The sequence below is a fragment of the Protomyctophum bolini genome, assembly GCF_963924005.1.
Source record: "Protomyctophum bolini genome assembly, chromosome: 6".
Lineage (NCBI taxonomy): Eukaryota > Metazoa > Chordata > Actinopteri > Myctophiformes > Myctophidae > Protomyctophum > Protomyctophum bolini.
In genome coordinates this window covers 39,424,619-39,445,148 of record NC_137867.1, presented here as the reverse complement: position 1 = coordinate 39,445,148, position 20,530 = coordinate 39,424,619, and the positions used below count along the sequence as shown (strand labels likewise).

The 20,530-nt window shown below is 42.3% G+C and overlaps 1 protein-coding gene across 2 annotated transcripts; it reads right to left on the bottom strand.

Annotated features, from left to right (window-relative positions):
- Window positions 1-107: 107 nt before the first annotated feature.
- On the bottom strand, window positions 108-13,143 carry LOC308316527 (folylpolyglutamate synthase, mitochondrial-like). Of its 2 annotated transcripts, XM_080765190.1 has the most exons (15): window positions 12,850-13,143; window positions 11,934-12,056; window positions 11,533-11,586; window positions 10,811-10,875; window positions 8,253-8,367; window positions 7,733-7,810; window positions 7,518-7,579; window positions 6,866-6,968; window positions 5,783-5,860; window positions 5,310-5,463; window positions 4,656-4,742; window positions 3,587-3,719; window positions 2,140-2,215; window positions 1,636-1,699; window positions 108-883 (listed from the first exon to the last, which is right to left on the bottom strand). In XM_080765190.1, exons 1-15 carry the CDS (start codon window positions 12,907-12,909, stop codon window positions 465-467), a joined length of 1,671 nt encoding a protein of 556 aa, XP_080621316.1. In that variant the 5' UTR covers window positions 12,910-13,143; the 3' UTR covers window positions 108-464. The 2 variants fall into 2 exon arrangements, with proteins under 2 accessions (XP_080621316.1, XP_080621317.1); XM_080765191.1 differs by lacking the exon at window positions 11,934-12,056.
- Window positions 13,144-20,530: the final 7,387 nt, after the last annotated feature.

Sequence of the window (20,530 nt, the reverse complement as noted above, 5' to 3'; positions counted from 1 at the left end):
CCAGTTTCATAATATGCATTAGTCCACACAGACCCCCCCCCCCCCCCCCCCCCCATTTGATATCATGTCTCAGCTCTGATGAGTGATGAGAGACTGCAATCTACACCGCAACATCCTCAGTGATCATTCAACTCCGAGAGCGTAACGAATGGAACCAAATGGACTCGATTTCTAAAACTGGGTCCATGTTGTGTGGGACGCCTGTGTGGTGGGACCACGCCACGCCTGTGAGCGTGTAGCTCTGCTATTTTCTAAAAACATGTGAAAATGTGGCGCAAATCATTGAATACATATTCTTTCACAGTGAACGTTTTTTTTCCCCTTTCAGATGGGGGTCAATGGCGGCCAATTACATTCTCCTGGACATGAAAACAGTTTGAGAATCACTTACATTATAGAAACATAGATTTTGTAGAATCTGGCCTCTGTCCTAAACGGGTTAGAATAAATGCACGGTTTCTTCCTCACGAGGACTCCAGCGAGGGGACGAGGTGTTGGAGGACCCCTCCCACCAGATACAGGCTCCCCGTCACCAGGACGGAGATGTGCGGCGCGTCCCTCAGAGCCTGTACCGCCGCCGGGACCCCAGCTGGAGCCAGGACCGGGTCTCTTCCCTGGCTGATCCACTGGAGGGCGCTGAGGATGCATGGAAAGACCAGGGCGCGAGTCTCGGAGTTGGCCACCGGATGGCGCTGATGAGGCCTATGATGGTGATGGTGATGATGGTGGTTCGGTTGTTGGTCTATTGGCAGCTCCTCGGGACTCCTCTGAGCTTCTTCTTCTGGCGCGCTCAGACTCAGCCAGCTGTTCTGGTTGTCCAGGCAACGGGCTAACGCTTGCTCCGCGGGCGTGCTCCAGTTGGCCTGAACTGTGGGAGAGCTCACTAATGAGGGAAGAAAGGCATGGTGAATGAACACGTGAGACATTGCTGCTCTCGCTGTTAAAAGAAATGCCACTTTTATTGCTGATCTATTTGCGTGAGTCAAACCTGATTTTAATTGGTATAGTTGTAATTCTTTCAGTCTGCCACTTCCAAAGGACAAAGAAAATCAAAGTGTTGGTGTGTATTTATTTCCTGGGTCAAATTATCATTGCAATGTCTTTAACCGTTTGAACCCTAGCGGCCTCTATTCTGGGGGGGGGGGGGGAGACATTTGCCAGAAATAGCTGATCTACAAGCTCACAATGTTCTTTCGCCTTTATTTTATTTATTTTTTATAGAGGGACAGACAGTAGGCTGACACGAAATGGGGGAGAGAGATAGGGGAGTGACATGCAGTAAAGGCCGTCTGGATCGGGAGTCGAACCCGCGGCACACTGCCAGACTCGGGCTACCGGCCAAGGTGCCTGGACCGTTGAGCCACGGCCCAGGCCTTATGACGAGTTGTGAGCATGTAGTCTTGTTGATCAAGCCATTTCTGGTGCAGAGGTTTGGTGTAGAAGGAAACAAGAACAGACCAAGTACAGAGCCAACTCAGTATATACTGTAGAGTTTAAGGTCTTAAACAATGATTTAACGAAATTTAAAAAAGCTCATAAGGCATCGTAATGCAATGCATTGTGAGCTTGTAGAAGGATTATTTTCACTATTCATCATATGACCATGGATATAATTTAGTGTTAACATGACCTTACCTGTGGTGTTTGTATGTGTTTCCGTTACATTGGGGCAGAAAACAGCATAGTCAAACTGGCAAGGCTGCAACATACAGAAAAACAGACAAGTTTTTTATGCAATTATCCTTCGGTAGAAGTTATATAGAGAGATAGTGTGTGTGTGTGTGTGTGTGTGTGTGTGTGTGTGTGTGTGTGTGTGTGTGTGTGTGTGTGCATGCTGTACAATGTACAATTTATCAGCTACAATATGAGGATAATTTGATGTGTATGCACTGCAGTAAAGTGACAAAAGTATGATTTTGATTCCACTTCTCTGCTAAGTCTACTACTCTCTCCAAAGTTTTATTCACCATGTCATCTTTGTTTCTTCATTGATGTCTTTAGTTATATTAATTATTACATCAAGTTGTATGCCTTGAGGCAAAACACATTTTCTGTTGTGACTGAGCCATGTTGCTGTTAAATCAGACTTGGGTATGGCCGAATTAATTGATTAATATAGTATGCTGAAGTTGAACTCACCACTAGAAGTTTGAGCAAGGCAGCTGAATCCCTGTCTCCTGTTGTGTTGAACAGCAGAACTCTCATTCCACGACTCCTGTTTGAGAGAGAGATCAGGTGAATGAGTGAGGGAGAGAGAGAGAGAGACAATGTGAATGAGTGAGGGAGAGAGAGACAAGTTTTCTAAGATTCGAAACAGTATAATATAAACAAATTATATCATCTGTACATTGAAACTATACACACTATAGTATGCCAAGTCTACAAATGATCCTGGCTAGTCTACATAACATGCTAAATCTATCTAAATTACAATTCAGCCTTGCGTAAGCCTAGACTGCTAGGCTAGGGCAAGTGCTATATGGGTTAAGGTTGAGTCTTCCGATGAGATCACTGTGGAAGACTGGGGAGCGAGTCTGCAGTTCTGACTGCAGTATAATGCAATATACTGAGACGGCTGTATAATCACAACAAGACAACTTGGGGTTGTGCTCAGCTATACCATGAGATATTGTTCAATAAACCACAGCAAGCCAGTGTCAAAACCTCAAGAAATGGTGCAACCTCCCTGTATATTATTGCTAAATTAAACTGACAATGCAAAATAGGACTAAAGAAGAGGGGGCACGGAGTGGGCAAACATATTGTTACAGTTGAGTAAGCGAGAAAAATAAACTTTAACACAGGTTTATCCTGAAAATGCCTGAATCTAAGAGAATTGGCTCAGACAGATAATGGTCAGCAGATGGCACTGTTCTGCAGAACTGTGTTTGCATACTTGAAAGAATGTACTCTTCATGTTAACTTGGGGAGAAATTATGATAAATGTCTCTGTGAATACATGCATAAACAACAGTAAAGTAGTGTTGTTTTTGGCAGCATTTCTTTTTAGTTTTAGTCAGTCTCTTGAATTGTTATCATTTAGTTTTAGTCACATTTTAGTCACATGGAATGTCTTGTTAGTCTAGTTTTAGTTGACTAAATATCATATGATTTTAGTTGACTAAATCTACAGTTGATTTAGTCGAACAAAATGTATTTTGGCGGGCCTTGATGCCGTCATAATATTTTCACTGCGTCGCGTTGTGGACTCTCGTCCACTAGTCCCTTCCTAACATTTTAGTCTAGTTTTTATTTGTTGACGAAATTGTCAGTATATTTAGTCTTAGTTTTAGTCATCATAGCTTAGTTTTCATTTAATTTCCATTTAGTACAAAAGAGTACAAAAGAGTTCTTTAGTCATTTTTTCTTATACTTAGGGACTCTAAACCGCTTCATGGAGGGCAACAGTTGATATTCATCATTTAAAACAGGAAAAGGATCAGAAGAGATACAGACCCATAAGGGCCCATTTGGTTCCAAACTATCATTTAGCTGGGGACCCCCTGGGACACCCTCAAGGACCCTGGCCCTGGGCACTTTCAGAACCAATGCTCTAAACTAGGGTGTGTGTGTGTGTGTGTCTTACCCCTGCGTCTCCTGTGTGAACCACCGGGCACAGGCCTGGATGCTGTCTGTGGTGTGAGCCCCGTCGATGCAGTAGGACACAGGGCCGTGCCTCACCGTCTGGCTCCGGCCCAGCCACTCCGTCTCCTGCAGGCCTGGACGGAAGGAGAGAGGTTAGAGATTTCAGATGAAATATGGGAGGATTGTATCACCAACATTCACCATAGCTCTATCAATGTTAGGCACTCTCCGATTCAATTTAAGATTGTTCATAGGCTGCACTATTCCCCAACTAAATTAAACAACATCTTTAAAGATTCTTCTCCCATGTGTGGAACGTGTTTAACAGAACAAGGGACTCTGTCTCATCAATTTCTTCAATGTCATAAGCTGCAAAGTTTTTGGAGTCAAATTTTAGATTTCTTGGGTAAAGCATATAAAAGAGGGCAGACGGGGAGAAAGGATGAAATTAGACGAATGAAGGAAGAGTAAAGAGAGGGTAAGAAAAAGGCGAGGAGGAGGAGGGGGAGGGAGGGAGGAAGGAGAGAACCGGGGGAAAAAAGAGAAAGTGGAGAGAGAAGAGACTTTAATCAGGTACTTTTATCTACAGAAGTTTTCCCCCGCCGTAGGACACAGTGATTTATGGCTGCTATTTTCCATGGCAAACAGTAAACTCTGAATGGAGACATATGCTAGGTTATAAAGCATTGGTTCCCAAAGTGGGGTCCGGGGACCCCCAGGGGTCCTTGAGGGAGTTCCAGGGGGTCCCCAGCTAAATTATAGTTTGGAACCAAATGAGTGTGTACGAATGGTACACTCTCAGAGTTAAACTAACATTGATTTTACAATAAAAATTGGGGGTCCCAAAGATAGATTCAATGGGGGTCCGTACACTAATGCATGTCAAACTTGGTGGTCCTTGAAATTCAACGGGTTGAGAATCACTGCTAGAACCGTAAAAATCTTCTCTTATGGGGGGGGGGGGGGGGGTCCGTGGCATATATTTTCAAATGGGGGGGGGTCCGCAGGCTGATGAGTGTTAATTTGACATGAAAAGGTTTGGGAACGACTATTATAAAGCTCCTATTCACCTTTCAGCATGGTTCTGCTGGGTTGGAACGCGGTTGCTTGGGAGCCCAGTCTGTGCTCCGCTGCTGTTGGAGTCGAGTGGAATCCGTCTGCGAAGGAATGGAATCGGTGAGCCCGGGGTTCTGTATTAACAACATCTACAATACCATTTTTGTAATAACGCTTAACACACAAACGTATAAAAAAATACATTGACTATGAGGAGATGTGATAATTTCACAAGCAATCTAAAAGCGCAATAAAGGAGCGCACAGGGGGGCGCCCGCTGGCCTAGTGGTCCAGGCGCATGCCACATTGAGGCTCTGGCCATACAGCGCGTTCGAGTCCCGTTCATGACGACCTTTGCTGCATGTCTATCCCCTTCTTTCCCTCCCACTTTCCTGTCTGTCTTCACTGATAACGATCAATAAAGTTAAAAAAAGGAGCGCCGCACAGGGACTATCAAGTTACCATTAAGATGTTTTCAGCAATACCCATTTAAACATAAATGCTTTAAACATGAAACTAAATAAAACGTGTCCCTGAAAGGCAGCGATAACACTTGAATTGTTTTAAGACCTCTACTATGTAAGTTAGCTAATTATATCTTTGCTATTTGATATAGTCTCTGCACTGGCATTGTTCCAAGGGGGTTGATTCAAGGCCACTCACTGCACCTGTTTGCTCCGCCTTCTGGTGCTGTAGCCAGCTGTGACTGAGCTGCAGGGCCAGGGAAGCGTTCCCACGTTGGTGCTGCCCAGCTAAGCCCAGGCAGAGAGGCGGGCCTTTGGAGTCGTATTCCTCCAGCTCCGGACACACCCTCAGAGGACACTACAGAGACATTACAAAGTGAACAACAACACGTTTGTTGTTACGAAATTAAGAGATTAGTTCTGCCAGCCCATAAACTGGAAGTGCAGGATCTTGCATCTGCTGTAGATGGGTGGATGATGTGTGTTGTCAAGCGTTTTTTTTATTTATGATGATCTTGCACATAATTGTCAGGTGCTCAAGGTATAGAACTTTTTAAATCTTGTGCTTTGCCAAGAGTCATATACGTATTTATGATGCAAATGAGAACAGCCCAACAACATGCACTGTAATCATTTCAGTTCATATACAGTACAGAGCCTTGTGAAGGCAATCTCACCCCGATCTCCTCAGCCCTGTCCTGCAGTACACTCAGAGGGCCCGACGGCTGCCTGACCGTGAAGGCTGGGACGCCAGGCTAGAGACACACACACACACACACACACACACACACACACACACACACACACACACACACACACACACACACACACACACACACACACACACACACACACACACACACACACACACACACACACACACACACACACACACACACACACACACACAGAGTGAAGGCTGGGACGCCAGGCTAGAGACACACACACACATCAGATGGATGTGCTAGGTGTTAAGCTGCACTCAGACCTGGATAGTCTGAACGCAGCGGCGCGATTACATACGAAGACAAGAAGTTGCGCGAACGGGCTCGGTACAAACAGGGCGACGCGGACGAAGGGAACGGCTGCCTGAAGCCGGGGTGGCTCATGAAAACCCCGTAGTTTGACATGTCACATGCTACTTAAAGCATGATGACATTTGGAAAATATTGCCTTTCTAAGGTTGCCTATGGCGTCTTATACAAAAATGACCATAACTATTTTTCGCAATGTTTCCGGCAAAGCAGGCCTCTTATTCTGTGGACCCTAATGACCAAATGAATAGAAAAAACACAAATAAAAAAGTACGGCATGACATCACAGGTCCTCTCAAATTTTGGAAATGTTTTGGCTGTTTGGTTTTATTCATCCAGTTCCAATTAACTGAACTGACCGCCGGGAATCAGCAACGGTGGATAAAACTATATACAAACCCTTTGCAAAGACATACTGTAGGAACAAATTTTGCTGCTCATACATGATATAGTAGCAGGAATTATGTTAAATATATTGAACCGAGCCATCTGGGTGAACGAGCGGGTCCATTTAAATTACTGTGTCTACAGCCAATGTGTCTACAGCCAATTGGCGTGCGAAGCGAGCGAAGGGTTTTGGTTTTTCTTTCTTTTTTTACCAACACTGACCAAAGTGAAGTGATTGAAGTTACTGGAAAAACAATTCTATATTTTTTAACATATACTTTAGAAAAGTGTGTGTGGGGGACGGGGGGACGGACAGATTCTATATTTTTAATGATGTACTTTGAATATGCCAGCCTTCTGCCAAGCGATCTTCTCCACGGTTTGTCCAAGCAAGCTGGCGTGGTCGATGCCCAGAGACGAGATGCCACACACCCAGGGCTTCCTGTGAACCAAAAATAGTGTTGACCAGCCTTCAGAAGCAGGGGAGTCATCAACATGTCCATGGCAAAGACTAGGCCTTGTCCGTGGCAAATCTTTCTGTTTTACACACCATTACAATGTTGTCAAGTCTCCAGGTTTTCCTCGTGCCACTGATTAGATGAATTGAATATGAAGGACCCCAATGGAAACAAGCCAATAGCGCTTTCTTGGGTTCTAAATCCTCTTTGAAGACCTTGTATTGAACTGTACTTTCCTGTGCTTTTTACTACAAACTGTTAATAAAGTATTCAGTAAATCAAAACTATGACACTATGGCACATTATGAGTCCACTAGTAACAGTGGTTCTCAAACATTTTATTTGCAAGGAAACTCTGAGTTTCAGACCTGTTATGGTCATTCACGGCTAGCTCGTGTTTCTGGTAATATTATTGTCTGCTCATTTTTGACAAAGATATCCACCACAAGCCAACATGACGATGACCCCCTGTTCAGAAGCAAGGCCACCGATCCCAACCCCCGAAATGCATTTCAATGCCTGCCAAGTCCTACCTGACAATGTTTGTGCAGTCGTACTGCCCTCCAATCCCCACTTCAATGACCGCTAAATCCACCTGTCACACAGAGACATGTCAGTGAGGGAGGTTTGGCCCTCTGGGCGGAGATTTTGCTGGTGTCCCCCTGGAGCCCCTCTGAAGGACCCCTAGTTGTCCAATTTGAGAACCTGTGGGGGGGGGGGGGGGGGGTGTGCGTGCCTGAAACCTCACCCTTTCCAGGAGAAAAACATGGAAGGCCATCAATGTGAGGAACTGGAAATAGAAGGGCATACTTCCTCCATGGTCATCCTGTTGAATGATAGCAACATTGGTTAACCACCTTCAAACAGCAGTCCCTTCTTGGGCCAGTTGGGGGCATTATAGGCAAAACGTTTTCAAACATTTTTCATTATTCTTCCAGGGAACATAGACGACCTACAGGCTCACAGTCACAGTGCAGCATCATGACCCAGTATGACCCATAAAGACCCGATTCTACCCACGGTACGTCAGTAGTAGTAAAAAATATCTTCTAAATCATGACAATTTTCTGAAAAACCTCATGTTTCTATATCAGTGGTTCTCAATATTTCATGACAAGGACCCAAAAGATTATTTGTAATTGGCCGCCGACACCCATCTGAAAATATGTTATGTGATGTCTTGCGTCCTGTCTGTCTGTATACATTCTTGTGTGCAATGGTTGTGTGTGGGTCAATAATGTAAACCGGGCGGTGTCTATAAAACCTACCTTAGTCACAGCTAACTGCTCATAGACCTCCCAGAAGTATTTGGTGAAAAGGTCTTTGCTGATCGGCTGCCCGTTAATGCGTATTCTCTCTCTGACATGAACCAGGTGTGGAGAGCTGTGGGGGGTAACCAGATCTGGGTTAAACATTTGTTTACAAATGTAAGTGTTAATACACTTGAGTTTCCAGATGGGTGCCAATGCCATATACTGTAGTCACTACAATCAATGTAGTCAGTGCAATCCAATCCATATCAGCAAGTCTAACTGGTGACAGTAATATAATTTATTGGTTTAGCACAATTTCCAGAATTGCCTGTATGCTGGAAACTCAAGAAGATACAAATACAAAGTATTACAGTAAATAAAGTGTCAGCGTAGACTCAAAGAATAGACCAGTGGGCCTGCCCTTCTACACCACTTAATTTCAAGCACCCAACCTAACAAAAACCTGTGTGTGTTTGTGTGTGTGTGTGTGTGTGTGTGTGTGTGTGTGTGTCTCTATTCTGGGGTGTACATTCTGCGAAAATATCCAATCTGCTGGTTGACAACGTGTTGCAATGTGAGGTGTTGTGAGCTTGTAGATCGGGTATTTTTTGTAAACTTTTTAAAGAAAATATGTATTAATAAAAAATATTCCAGGATTGATTGAGCAAACCTACGACTTGTTCTTTACTTCAAAGAATGTTCTACATACAACAGATATCCTCCGACACTTTTCTGTTACATAATATGGACGGTCACGGATGGCACTTGACCCTTCTTATCAGCTTAATTTAGATTTTTGGGAACAGAACAAATTGCATGGTCAAAGGTGATGCGAATATAGAATTACAGGAATGTGTTCCTCAGCCAAGAATTCTTGAACGGAGAAAGCATTGTGTGAATTTGCATTGCGATGGTGGTGCACAATCCACCATTTCCACAGATTTCTATTAACCTTATCCCTCAGTGAAACAAAACCGCTTCATAAAATGCCTAAGCGTCTGACCACTTTGTACCACTTGCATTAGATGATAACGGTGTCTCGACGAGAAAACAGCAATGTGCGTTCTCACTTTTTATTCTGAGTCAACTTTAGACAGAGGCACAACGTGATTCAAAAGCTGTAGTGTCCATGCCAGGTGGCTAGGTGGCAGTGTGACGCACTGCCAGATAGGCCAGGCACACATGCGTGCCCAGGGGGGCAGTCAGACAGATATTTTGTGAAGCCACTAAGGAAATCGGGACATCCTGAAAGTTCATATAAATGCCTGTTGTGGCGCTGTCATTGGGCCTAAAAAACCCCATAGAGGTCCATGTATTTGGGCCCAACTTCACCTAGACTGTATTACCTTAATAAACATGGTCATGAATACTTTCTGCTTCCATTCACTAGTTGCAGTTGCAGTGTAAACGTTGCTCAATATTACTAGTGTCTCAGAGCAACACATACAGATAAACTCTTGCCATGGAATTATCTTTAGAAGTTTATCTTTAGTCCATGTGGCTCCACAAACAACAACACAGGTTAACAATTTACATAGTTGACAACCAAGTGAGGCAAAGTTCAAAATCAGGTTACAGGTTGGAGGCTTTTCACAACATGAACCCCATGTTTATGAATCTGGCATTAATCTGCATTATGATATGATATTTTATAGATGTATAATTAGTAATAAGAAACACACACACATCCGATACCAAACCTTAACAGAAAACTATACTTTCCCATTAGGCTCCAGTTTAAAAATACACATGACATGTATTCAGTGGTGTAATGGTGATTATTTTTTCGGTACCACAGCATTTTAATGATGTCACACGCACGTATACGCACGTCCGTACCTACATGAGCGCACAGAACATCGATAGCCTAGAATGAGTTTTACACATGCAGGCAAACACACACACATTAATGAGAACAAGAAACAAAAATGCCAGAGTCTTATTCTCTACCATTGAACGACTTTTAAACCCCCCTCAGTCCTACAAGCAGTCGTTCCCGGCTTCTAAAGCTAAGTGTAATGAGTTTGCATGCTTTTTTGATAACATTTGTAACATTAGAGCTGATATTATGAATGGTGCTGCTGCTAGCACAAACCCTCAAACAGCAGCTAATGGTGCCAGGGTAGATCTCTCCAGGGGGAGCCTATTGTCATTCTGCGCTATTGATGAAGACGAACTCTGCAAAACCATATCGCAGATGAATTCCCACCACCTTTCTCAAAGAGGTTTTAGACAGTGTGATTGGAGATATTGGTACCACGCTGTGGTACTGCATTCCACAAGCAAGACACTAATGCATGTATTACAACCACGTGAGTGGCCCGCCCCCCCGGTGATGTTTCAAGATACAGTATCTGCCCTTTAGAAACATTATACATGTGTAAAGCCCGGGAATCGAACCCGGGTCTCCCGCGTGGAAAGCCAAAGGCAATTGCCTATGGCTCAGGGCCCGGGGAGATATTAGACTTTATAATGAGTCTTGGAAATACTACCATTACCGAAACAGTGAATTAACACATTTCCATTGTTAATGCACCGTTACTGTATACTATATACAGTATATAATGTAATACCTGTAAAATCCAGTTCGAAGCCCATGATTCCTGAGGATTCTCTCTGTGAATGCACAGGTTGATCCCTGGAAGATAAATAAAACATGCTTTATATTGGTATCACTTATATATTTAAAACCTTTGGCCATTCCAAAATGGCATAATGAACGAATTTATAATGCAATTTTACCAGTAATCTAGAACAGAATCTTTCAACAATGCTGGGTTAATGCGAAAGACATTTTTTCTTCTATTAGGCCTGATGCAGTGTTGTTTTTTACAGCAAATTTTGATTTTACTTTTAGTCAGTCTCTTGAATAGTTTTCATTTAGCTTTAGTCCCATTTTAGTCACCTGGAATGTTTTAGTCACATGATTTTAGTCTACTTAAAGCACAACCAGTTGATTTAGTCGACCAACATTTTGGCGGGCCTTGATGCCGTCGTAATGACAGATTTTACACTTGCTGAACATAGCAGATCTACAAGCTAAGCAATGCAAAGTGTTAAATGACTTATACTGGATCTCTTGTCCACTAGTCGCTTCTAGTTTCGTTGACGAAATTGTCAATATATTTAGTCTTAGTTTTAGTCATCATTGCTCAGTTATAATTTAGTTTCCATTTAGTTTTCGTCAGTGGAAAAAGGTAGTTGATGAACATTTTTCGTCTTAGTTTTAGTCGACGAAAACAACACTGGCCTGATGTGACAATCAGTAGGAGACTGTTGGAGTCATGGATCATACCTTTCCTTTGGTTCCTGTCACATGGATTATGTTCAGCTTGTCCAGCTCATGCACCTAAAATGATGAAGATATCAATATTAAAAAAAACTTTGTTTTGACAGAACCACAAAAAATACCAATAATCACATATTTATTGATTGATTAAACACATTATGAAGCGTTTGCAAATAGTACAGTGGTACGATTATACAATGGTGCTAAAAAGGGGAAAAAAGGATGACACAAAAAGTCCTGAGGGTTTATTTCTATCTCTATTATTTATGTATTTATAGGAATTGGAGACAGTGAAAGTTAAGTTCAGGTCAAGCTAGCTAGCTTAGGGGGCGGGGAAACATATAGAGAAAGAGATGGCTATAACCAACTTCACGTGCTGTCATTTTGTGAACAGCTCACACACATACTTGTAGTCCGGTTCGAGAGAGAAATGTGTACATATCCAGGAGCTGGCATTCTGGATTGTCTTGTTTTTTACGCAAGCGATCCAAAACATTACTCTGCAAGGAGTTAAGGACACGAACCGCTCCCTGCAGAGTGACAGAGACAGAAATACAACACACACACACACACACACACACACACACACACACAGTACACACGTGAAAACGTTTCCCTCACCTCTTGACCACAAATGTAACACTGCAAGATATCCTAAGTTCTTGGATCAAGAGTATCATAGTATGTATTTTAGTTTACAGTTGCATACCGGACCGGTATCTATAATGGTCTTGATCTTTACCCCTCTATTGTCACTGGACTTCCGCTAGTAAAGTCGGTATTTCTGCGAGCATGTGTAAATAACAAAATATAAGGCGCTCACCCGGTAGCCCCGGATGTTAACTCGGCCTTCGGAATGTTTGTGCAGGGTATTAGTCCGTATTTATCAATAGATATTTGTTTTTCAATCAGATCTGTGCCTGTGCGCCATTTTCCACCCTCGTTTACATGGAGTGTAATACTGGCTTTCATCTGATGCGCCCCAACACTACAGCCTATTGAGGAATACGGGAAACTTCCGACAGACGGGATTAAAACACATATCTATTGTAAAGTACGGACTAATTCAGTGCACATGTTCCGAATGTCGAGTTAACATCCGTGGGTACAGGCTCAGCACTTTATGTGTTTGTTTTGTACATGTACGGACTTTCCGCGTGGATGTCCAACGAATTACAGGGGTACTAAGAGACCCGTCACCCAGACTACCATAGATACGAAAGTAACACTCAAGACTCACTCGAAACAATCTATGATAGTCTTGATCCGAGGCTAAACCTTGGATGTGTCATAGCCGGGTGAGAAGAAAATAGAAATACGCACGTGTAAACCTTTGATCTTCGAGATGACAGGTAAACAACCAGCTAGTGCGGAGGGAGGCATGTTTGATCACAGCCGTGTGTGTGTCGTGTCTCTCCGTTACATGGCAGCATGCAGCGCACGATACATTAGAATTTCATGCACGGGCGGGCTACTGCTGACCACAGTGAGAAAAAAAGAATGGCTCAGAAGTACCACTGGACTGGTTGTTGTAGAACCGTTACTATGATGAGCAGCACGAGAGATCGATTAACAACAAGTCGTGAGATGATATCACGGTCGGACGGTTGGTTTCCGTCTGCTCACTCACTACATCCGCACAGCGCCTGACGTAACGTGGTTGCGAGATTTCATGTGTGTGCAGACTGTGCTCTGATCTGGACGGTGTCAGACCGTGTCACTGTCAGCCTGAGGCAATATCAGTCAAATGAGTCAATAACGTTTACTTACAATTTGCATAATTTACATTTTAATGCCAACATTTAATTGGGCGGTTAAAACAAACGCGACATGGAATTTATAATGTCCTTTTAACGTGTCCCTTGCTAAAAAAGGAAAAAGCAAAGCTGTTCTTTTTGGCAAGTGATGACGACACTCGACTCGCTCCTACTCATATAATACTCTAAGCTCATAGGCTACTAGCCTACTAGAGTAACTAGACTATACTAATCCAAACAAACCGTTATTTTATTTGTTTGTTGTTTTTTTTTGTTCTTTTTTTTTTTACAAAATATAAACACAGAAAATTTACATAATATCAGTACAAAATGTAGAACTAGAAAAAAATATATATAGAAAAAAATAGAATTAAAATAAATAAAATAAGCTAGAGAGTGGTATATAGCCTCTACAGAGTTTATGCAACATCAATAACATACAGTATATTCTAGATAGCTTTGGGTTTTACCCTCCGCAACAAATGATGTAGCGCAATAGTCAGACGGAGCATGACAGCTTAAAATAAAGCTACAGTAGGCTGAGCAATACTTGCCTCATAATCCATTTGTGTGCTGTAAATTATGTTCAAGGTAGGCTGGCTGGCTGACAAAAAGTTTGGACTTTATTCTTAGCTCTCAGAGATGGCCCCACTCTGTGTAATGATTGGTTTAGCTTTGTTGATTCAAGATAACAAAGCATGCACACATGTAAAGAGACATTTCTATAAGGTTAGGCCGTAGTATAGGGTAGGCCTACTGTCTGAGTGCATCACATTTCTGACTGTTTGTTTGGGATGATCTATCCAGGCACTCATATTCCTACAGTTGTCATGTCATGGCACTAGGCAACCCCTTTGCGTGGGACAGTGCCTCATTTTTTGCGTGGGACAGTCCCTTCAGTTCCAATTCCAAGACTTTTCAGGCGTCCCACAAATTGAGACCCTGTCCCACATTATGACTGGCAGGCATCAGTGTTCAAAAGCCCTAATAGTTATTCCTCTATAATAGTTGGATTTCTGTCGTAAAGGTCTCATTGTCTCTTTTCTTGCAAGATCATGCATTTCTAAGCCTGTTAAAATAACATGAGAAATATAACATATAGACTACAGTAAAAAGTCAGCCATACCACCCATAACTAAAATAGTAATAGGCAATATTAGGCCGACGGTCGAATATGACATCATTCAAGGCATTTAAATAGTAACTAGGGTTGTCCCGATCGGATCGGGTGATCGGAAATCGGGGCCGATCACGTCATTTTCAAATGATCGGAATCGGATCGGGACATCCCTAGTATCAATATTATATCCATATCATGATATTAGACTGGGATATTGTCTGTGATTTGGGATATTGTACTATTGTGATATGGCATAAACGTGCTATAAAATATAAATATCGGGCACATTTTTAGAAAGCTTCTCTTCTTCCCTGAAAGTTCTGTCCCTGGCCTGCGGGATGTTTCTATTTCCATCGACAACACGTTGATGGCTCCTGTTTCAAGTTTCAACTGCCAAGAAGAACCTGCAGTATTCCTGGGAAGAATCAGCTGTCCTTCAAGGCACACACTCGCCCCTGCTGTGGGTTTATACTGTATAAACATCTGGAGGATCAGGAGTGAGAAATACTGCTTATTGCCATTATGGTAAATACCTTCCATTCACCAGGTAGCTTCTGGCAGTAAAAAATACCTTTTTAAGGCACATATGGCCGTTTACCGGTATTATATGATCGGGCTATAACATTTAAAATATAACCCCCAAGAATTAAACCAAGCCATTCTGATTAAGAAAATACCTTCCAGAGACCAGGTAGCAGCTGCAATCACTTTCTGGCAGGAGGGAAAACTAAACTGCTTTTATAGCATAAACTGGCCTTTATAGAGATATGTCCCCTCAATGGTGTGTTGGTCTAAATGGGATATAATATTATATAAAAAATATAAATACTAGGATAGTGTGCTCCTCGTAGCAAAGGTCTCAGCCAGGCCAGGTTAATGTAATGTTAATGCTCGCCTTAAAACACGCTTGCCAACCACACAGTGGGGCGGTTCTTGTATTCTTGTATTTGTTTTACTGAGGATAATGTTAAAAATAAAGTTTAGGGTTAGGCATAGTTTTACTGGGGTTAAGTTTAGGAATAGGGTTAGGTTTTGGCATCGTTTTACTGAGGTTAAGGTTAGTTTTTAACCTTTTACAGAGGTTACGTTTAGGAATACCAGGCAGAGACCGTTCTACCGTTCCGCCGGCTGCATGTATATGCCCGAGGCGACTGTGTTTTGAGGCGAGCGTTTTGGTATTCGTATCAGTTTTTTTTTTAATATGTTTTTTTGTGGCTTTCGCCTTTATTTTATATATTTTATGGAGGGACAAGCAGTAGGCTGGTGGAGAGAGATGGGGGGGGGGGGGGAGACATGCAGTAAAGGCCGTCGGGATCGGGAGTCAAACCCACGGCACACTGCCAGACTGGATTACTAGCCAAGGTGCCTGGACCACTGAGCCATGGCCCAGGCCCAATTTTGTGAGTTTTGGACAAAGTCCTGGGCTACTATTCTCCAACTGTAGGCCTATATGGGTAAGAAACCCACGTGAGGCCTTTAGGAGGGCCATTGACCACTGCCACCCTGCCGGTGGAGCCTGCAGAATCCATCACTCCCGAATGGAGTGTCTGGTGCTGGGAAGCTGGTTCAACGCACAGGTCCTGGTCGTACTCCTGGTGAGAGCAGGAGAGGACCTGGTGAGACGTAGGAAGTGCCAGGCCAGGATTCAACCCACAGTGCCTATAGTTAGTACCTCCACGCGCCAGATGGCCCGCCCGGTACCCGCAGGATGGCCCGCCCAGTACCGGCAGAGTAGTGGGCAGCGGTGGCCGAACGGTTTGCGGAGCGGTCTTGATATCGGAAGGTCGCTAGTTCATATCCCCGGACCGGCACGTTAAAATTACCACCGTTGAAGAGCAGGGCCTGGCTGTAAACAAGTTCTTGAGCTTAGTCCAGTTACCCTGGGTAAACATGGTAACTTTAGTTCTGGAGCAGCGGATTGTGTGTCCCTGGTTTTTCCTTAAGGGACTAATCGAGGGTATGGCTACTGGGACGTAAGTCTGGACTTGATCACCCCGGCTGGGTCACCCGAGTGAGGGGTATGATGTTGGAAGACTCGAAACCCCGATGACCTTGGGAGTTGGGATACATCACTGAGGATACATCCCAGTTGCATCCTAGCGATGTTTTTCTCCTAGTTCTAAGATTTTTACACTGACACACTATATCTGGTTGATTGATTGATTGAAATATTTATTCACAGTCTGCCGAATTACAGTACATTCCAAGCACAACATCTGTGATGCAATTGCAAACATCTTGAATTCATTCACTAATATTATGAATGGCTTCAAATTAAACTTAGCTCTTTCCTCTTACCTACTGCTACATAGAAGTGTTGAATGTTTAGCTAGAGTATGTGATTCAGACAAACATTGTTGCCCTCTAGAGGCTGAACTAAGTACTCCCACAGACATGTAGCAAGCTTGCAGCTTATAGGAATTTCACAAAATGCCAAATGGCATGCTTATGTCTTTATTGTTGGAAAGATATATATGGACATTAATAAATGATGTCAGTGGGAGTTACGGTGCAACATGTAAAAACACAATGAATATATTCTCAAAGGCAGCAAGGTGTCCAATATGAAACAATAACGAGATGAGAACATGTTGGCATGTAAGTGCTTTTGGTACCTCCATGACATTTGTAATGATTGACAGCTTGGTCAACACACCCTGTAATCCATCAAATCACAATAATTGTCAACAGCTAAATTATATGTAATACAAATACCATGTAGGTAGTTTTTTTATGACGCAGTAAGAATGCTTTTGATAGACTGAGAATAGATGGAGTTTACAGTGAAACATTGCACACATGCCCACAGGCATTTTCCTCACGTAAAACGCAGGTGACAATTAAGTTAAGCCAATCTCCTTCTGACTTAAATATCGCAAAATATACAAACTGCACATGCTTAAATATGTCAAATCTTCTTACACAAAATATAGAATATGAAACATTGTTTAGTATTATGCCTATACTGTTTGATTAATACTAGTCAACAAGTGGCACAGTGGTACAGATTTACACTAAAGGATGCTAAAAAGATAACCCCAAAAAGCCCATGGCTTATTTCCATCGAGGTCCTGTGTATTAAATTCATCGAGACATTTAAAGACAAGCTATAATATACACATAATAATATGCAAGACATTCATCTCATAGTTGTGAAAGCACAACTACTAAGTTGAACTGCCCCATATTGACTCCCTTCATTATGATATACGATACATTATGACACGATATACAATATTATATGTAAATTCATTGTCCCCACGGAGGAGCTAAAAGTTTGCACACATATATAACTACCTCCATATAATGTTATGTAATAGTAGTATATGATAGGGGTCATATGATTACATTGATTAGGCATCATAATAGTAGTAATGAAACATAAACTAGCGATGCACGATTAATCGGTAGCATAACAGGAATTGGCCATATCGGCCATAAAAATGCCAAATCGGAATGGTCTCAAAATAATGCAGATATTTAATCGGTTTTCACTAGCAAAAAAAAAAAATATTTTTTAAATCTACATTTAATTTGTGTACTCATCTCATTCAGTAGTCATTCAGTTGTGAAAACAGACACTTGGAAAAGTATTATGCTATTTATCATTGAATACTTTATTAACAGGCTTTGGGCCAAGCCCCTATAGGGCCTAGGCTTGTTTCCATTGTGGTTCTCTGTATAATATCGGAATCGGTCAGAATCAGTATCGGCAGATATGACCCTGCAAATAATCGAAGATCGGATATCGGTCATAATTTCATAATCGTGCACCCCTAATATAAACCAGTGGTTCTCAACCAGTGGGTACCACCAGTGGTCCTTGATATGAGGGGGTTCCAGGTGGTCTCCAGCTAGTGTAAAATGAAACCAAATGGACCCTTATGGTCCATTTAGTTTAATTTTACACTCTCAAGAGTTCCTTTTTTACTTAATTTACAAGAAGTCTATACAATTAGAGAATGTAGAATAATTATTATTATTTTGATCAACATTTGCCTGTCATCTCTCCTAATGGCACCACATCAATATACACAATGGAAATGTGGACAAAATATTCTTTAGTTTTGGGTCTGAGAGGCTAAATGTCATCAAATGGTGGTCCTTGGCTCAAATGCTGAATAAATAATGGACGTTGATATGAAAAGGGTTGAAAACCACTGATATAAACAAAGCAACACCTGCTGTATCAAATCACATTTAATTTAATTACCCAACCAGTGATGACAAAAACACCATGGAAGCTATTGCACAACCCCTGCAGCCTCAAGCAACGTTATTTTATCTGTTTGCATTTATATATATCGTCCGTTGACAGAATTGATACTGTAGATTCTTTATGAGGGTTTTCCTCTACCTTTGAGAAGTTACACGACTCGGTCGGGACAATAAATGTGTTGCACATAAGAAAACGGTGTCTTATTAACTTTCAAATGTGCAATCTCTGTAACTACTTAGACCAAATATGCAGTAATTGCATATCAAAAAATGCCACATCAACGGATGCTAGTGGTTTGCCTTAAGTTTTATAGGACCTAATTTTCACCAGAAAGAGGCTTTCTCTCGTAGTTTGTATTTATTTATTGGGACCCCTGAATGGTAAACAGGAATCACATTGAGGGCCTGCTATTGCTATTTAGGGCTTCTAGAAATGCTTAGAGGCCAGACCCGGGAAGCCAAATGCGTACCATCTGCTGCCATGCATGCACGTTGATTACTGGGTTTGCCTTAACGAAGACCTGAGGTCGATTCTACAAATGTCTTCTTAAATCGGTTTTCAGAAAACTTATGTTTCTATGTATTTGGCCGCCGATCCCCATCCCATTGCGAAAGAAGATAATCTTTGAATATATTATATTCAAATATTTGCACACGTTTTCACAATTAAAAAAAGAGCAGATCTACAAGCTCCTAGCGTGGCACTCGGTGGTAAGTGGCATAAAATCTAGCGTCCGGGTTGGCGCAGAGGTAAATTGCCTGCCTACCACCATAGAGACTCCTACATGGCTTACTAACAGTATGGGCTGGCAGTTAAAATTACTATACAACAAGAGGGGGCATAATAACAAATCACTCTATGCAACCAAGGAATTGCTGCATATGTATCTCCCACTTGATTGAAGTTGCATAAAAAAAATCATATCCCAAGTTGCAAGTTGGTCAGGTTAAGTGCTGTGATTTTTGTATTTTTTCCAGTTTTCCATGTGTTTATGAGATACTTCATTAGACCCCTTGGTGTGGTTGTTATGTGCAATGATGTCTTCCCTTTGTATTTAAGGTTTCTTCCTGGAGGCTGTAACCTTGACAGTCAAACGTGCCAATGAAAAAAACTGTGATATAGTGACATCACACTACCATCCCCTCCCCTGACTACTCCCCCTTTATCATACAACAACAGCTGTGGGTGCGGCTTCAGTTCAGGTGGATCACCACCCATCACCACCACCACCACCCGCCAGACAAACCAGGCATACTTAATGAACTGGTGGGTGTGTACATACAAAAACAACATTTTAACAAATACTGTACACTGTTTTGAAACAATTCTTCCTCCTTATATAATAATAATAATACCTGATGATCATGTTTTAGGGTGGAAAAAAATCACGGCACTTTAAGGGTTTTCTACGGTACTTTACATTTTTGAGTGATGCTCCAGCAATGTGTGTCCCTGGCTGGGTCTGTCCAGTACAGCACCACTCTGTTCAGATGGGTCTGATTTATATGATGATACCGTAGGCGTATAGCTAATGTGAAACGTATAGAAGGTAGCTCAGTAGTGTTGTGTAACAAGCATGTTGTAGTTGTGTTTTATAATTATATACACCTTACTCATACAGAAACAGGAGGAAGGAGTGGCCCCGCCCCCGGGCCCCTGGGCAGGGTCGAAGAACCCGTCTATTGTGTTCCCTCACATAGGGGTCAGACCGACTGACCTTGAGACGTGTAAATCCCTTTGAGCTGTGTTTATTTGGAGGTTTTAAAGATCTCCTGCATGTACTTTAAGGTGGAAACAAGTCTTTCACAACACGTATTGGCCAGGCCTACAAACACACACGCACACACGCTGCACACACACACACACACACACACACACACACACACACACACACACACACACACATGC

Coding starts and splice junctions, on each gene's coding strand:
- LOC308316527 (XM_080765190.1), bottom strand. CDS start 12,909: ATGCCTCCCTCCGCACTAGCTGGTTGTTTACCTGTCATCTCGAAGATC. Junction 4,743..5,309: donor CCAGAAGGCGGAGCAAACAG/GTGCAGTGAGTG, acceptor ATTCCTTCGCAG/ACGGATTCCACTCGACTCCA. Junction 2,216..3,586: donor TTCACACAGGAGACGCAGGG/GTAAGACACACA, acceptor TCTCTCAAACAG/GAGTCGTGGAATGAGAGTTC.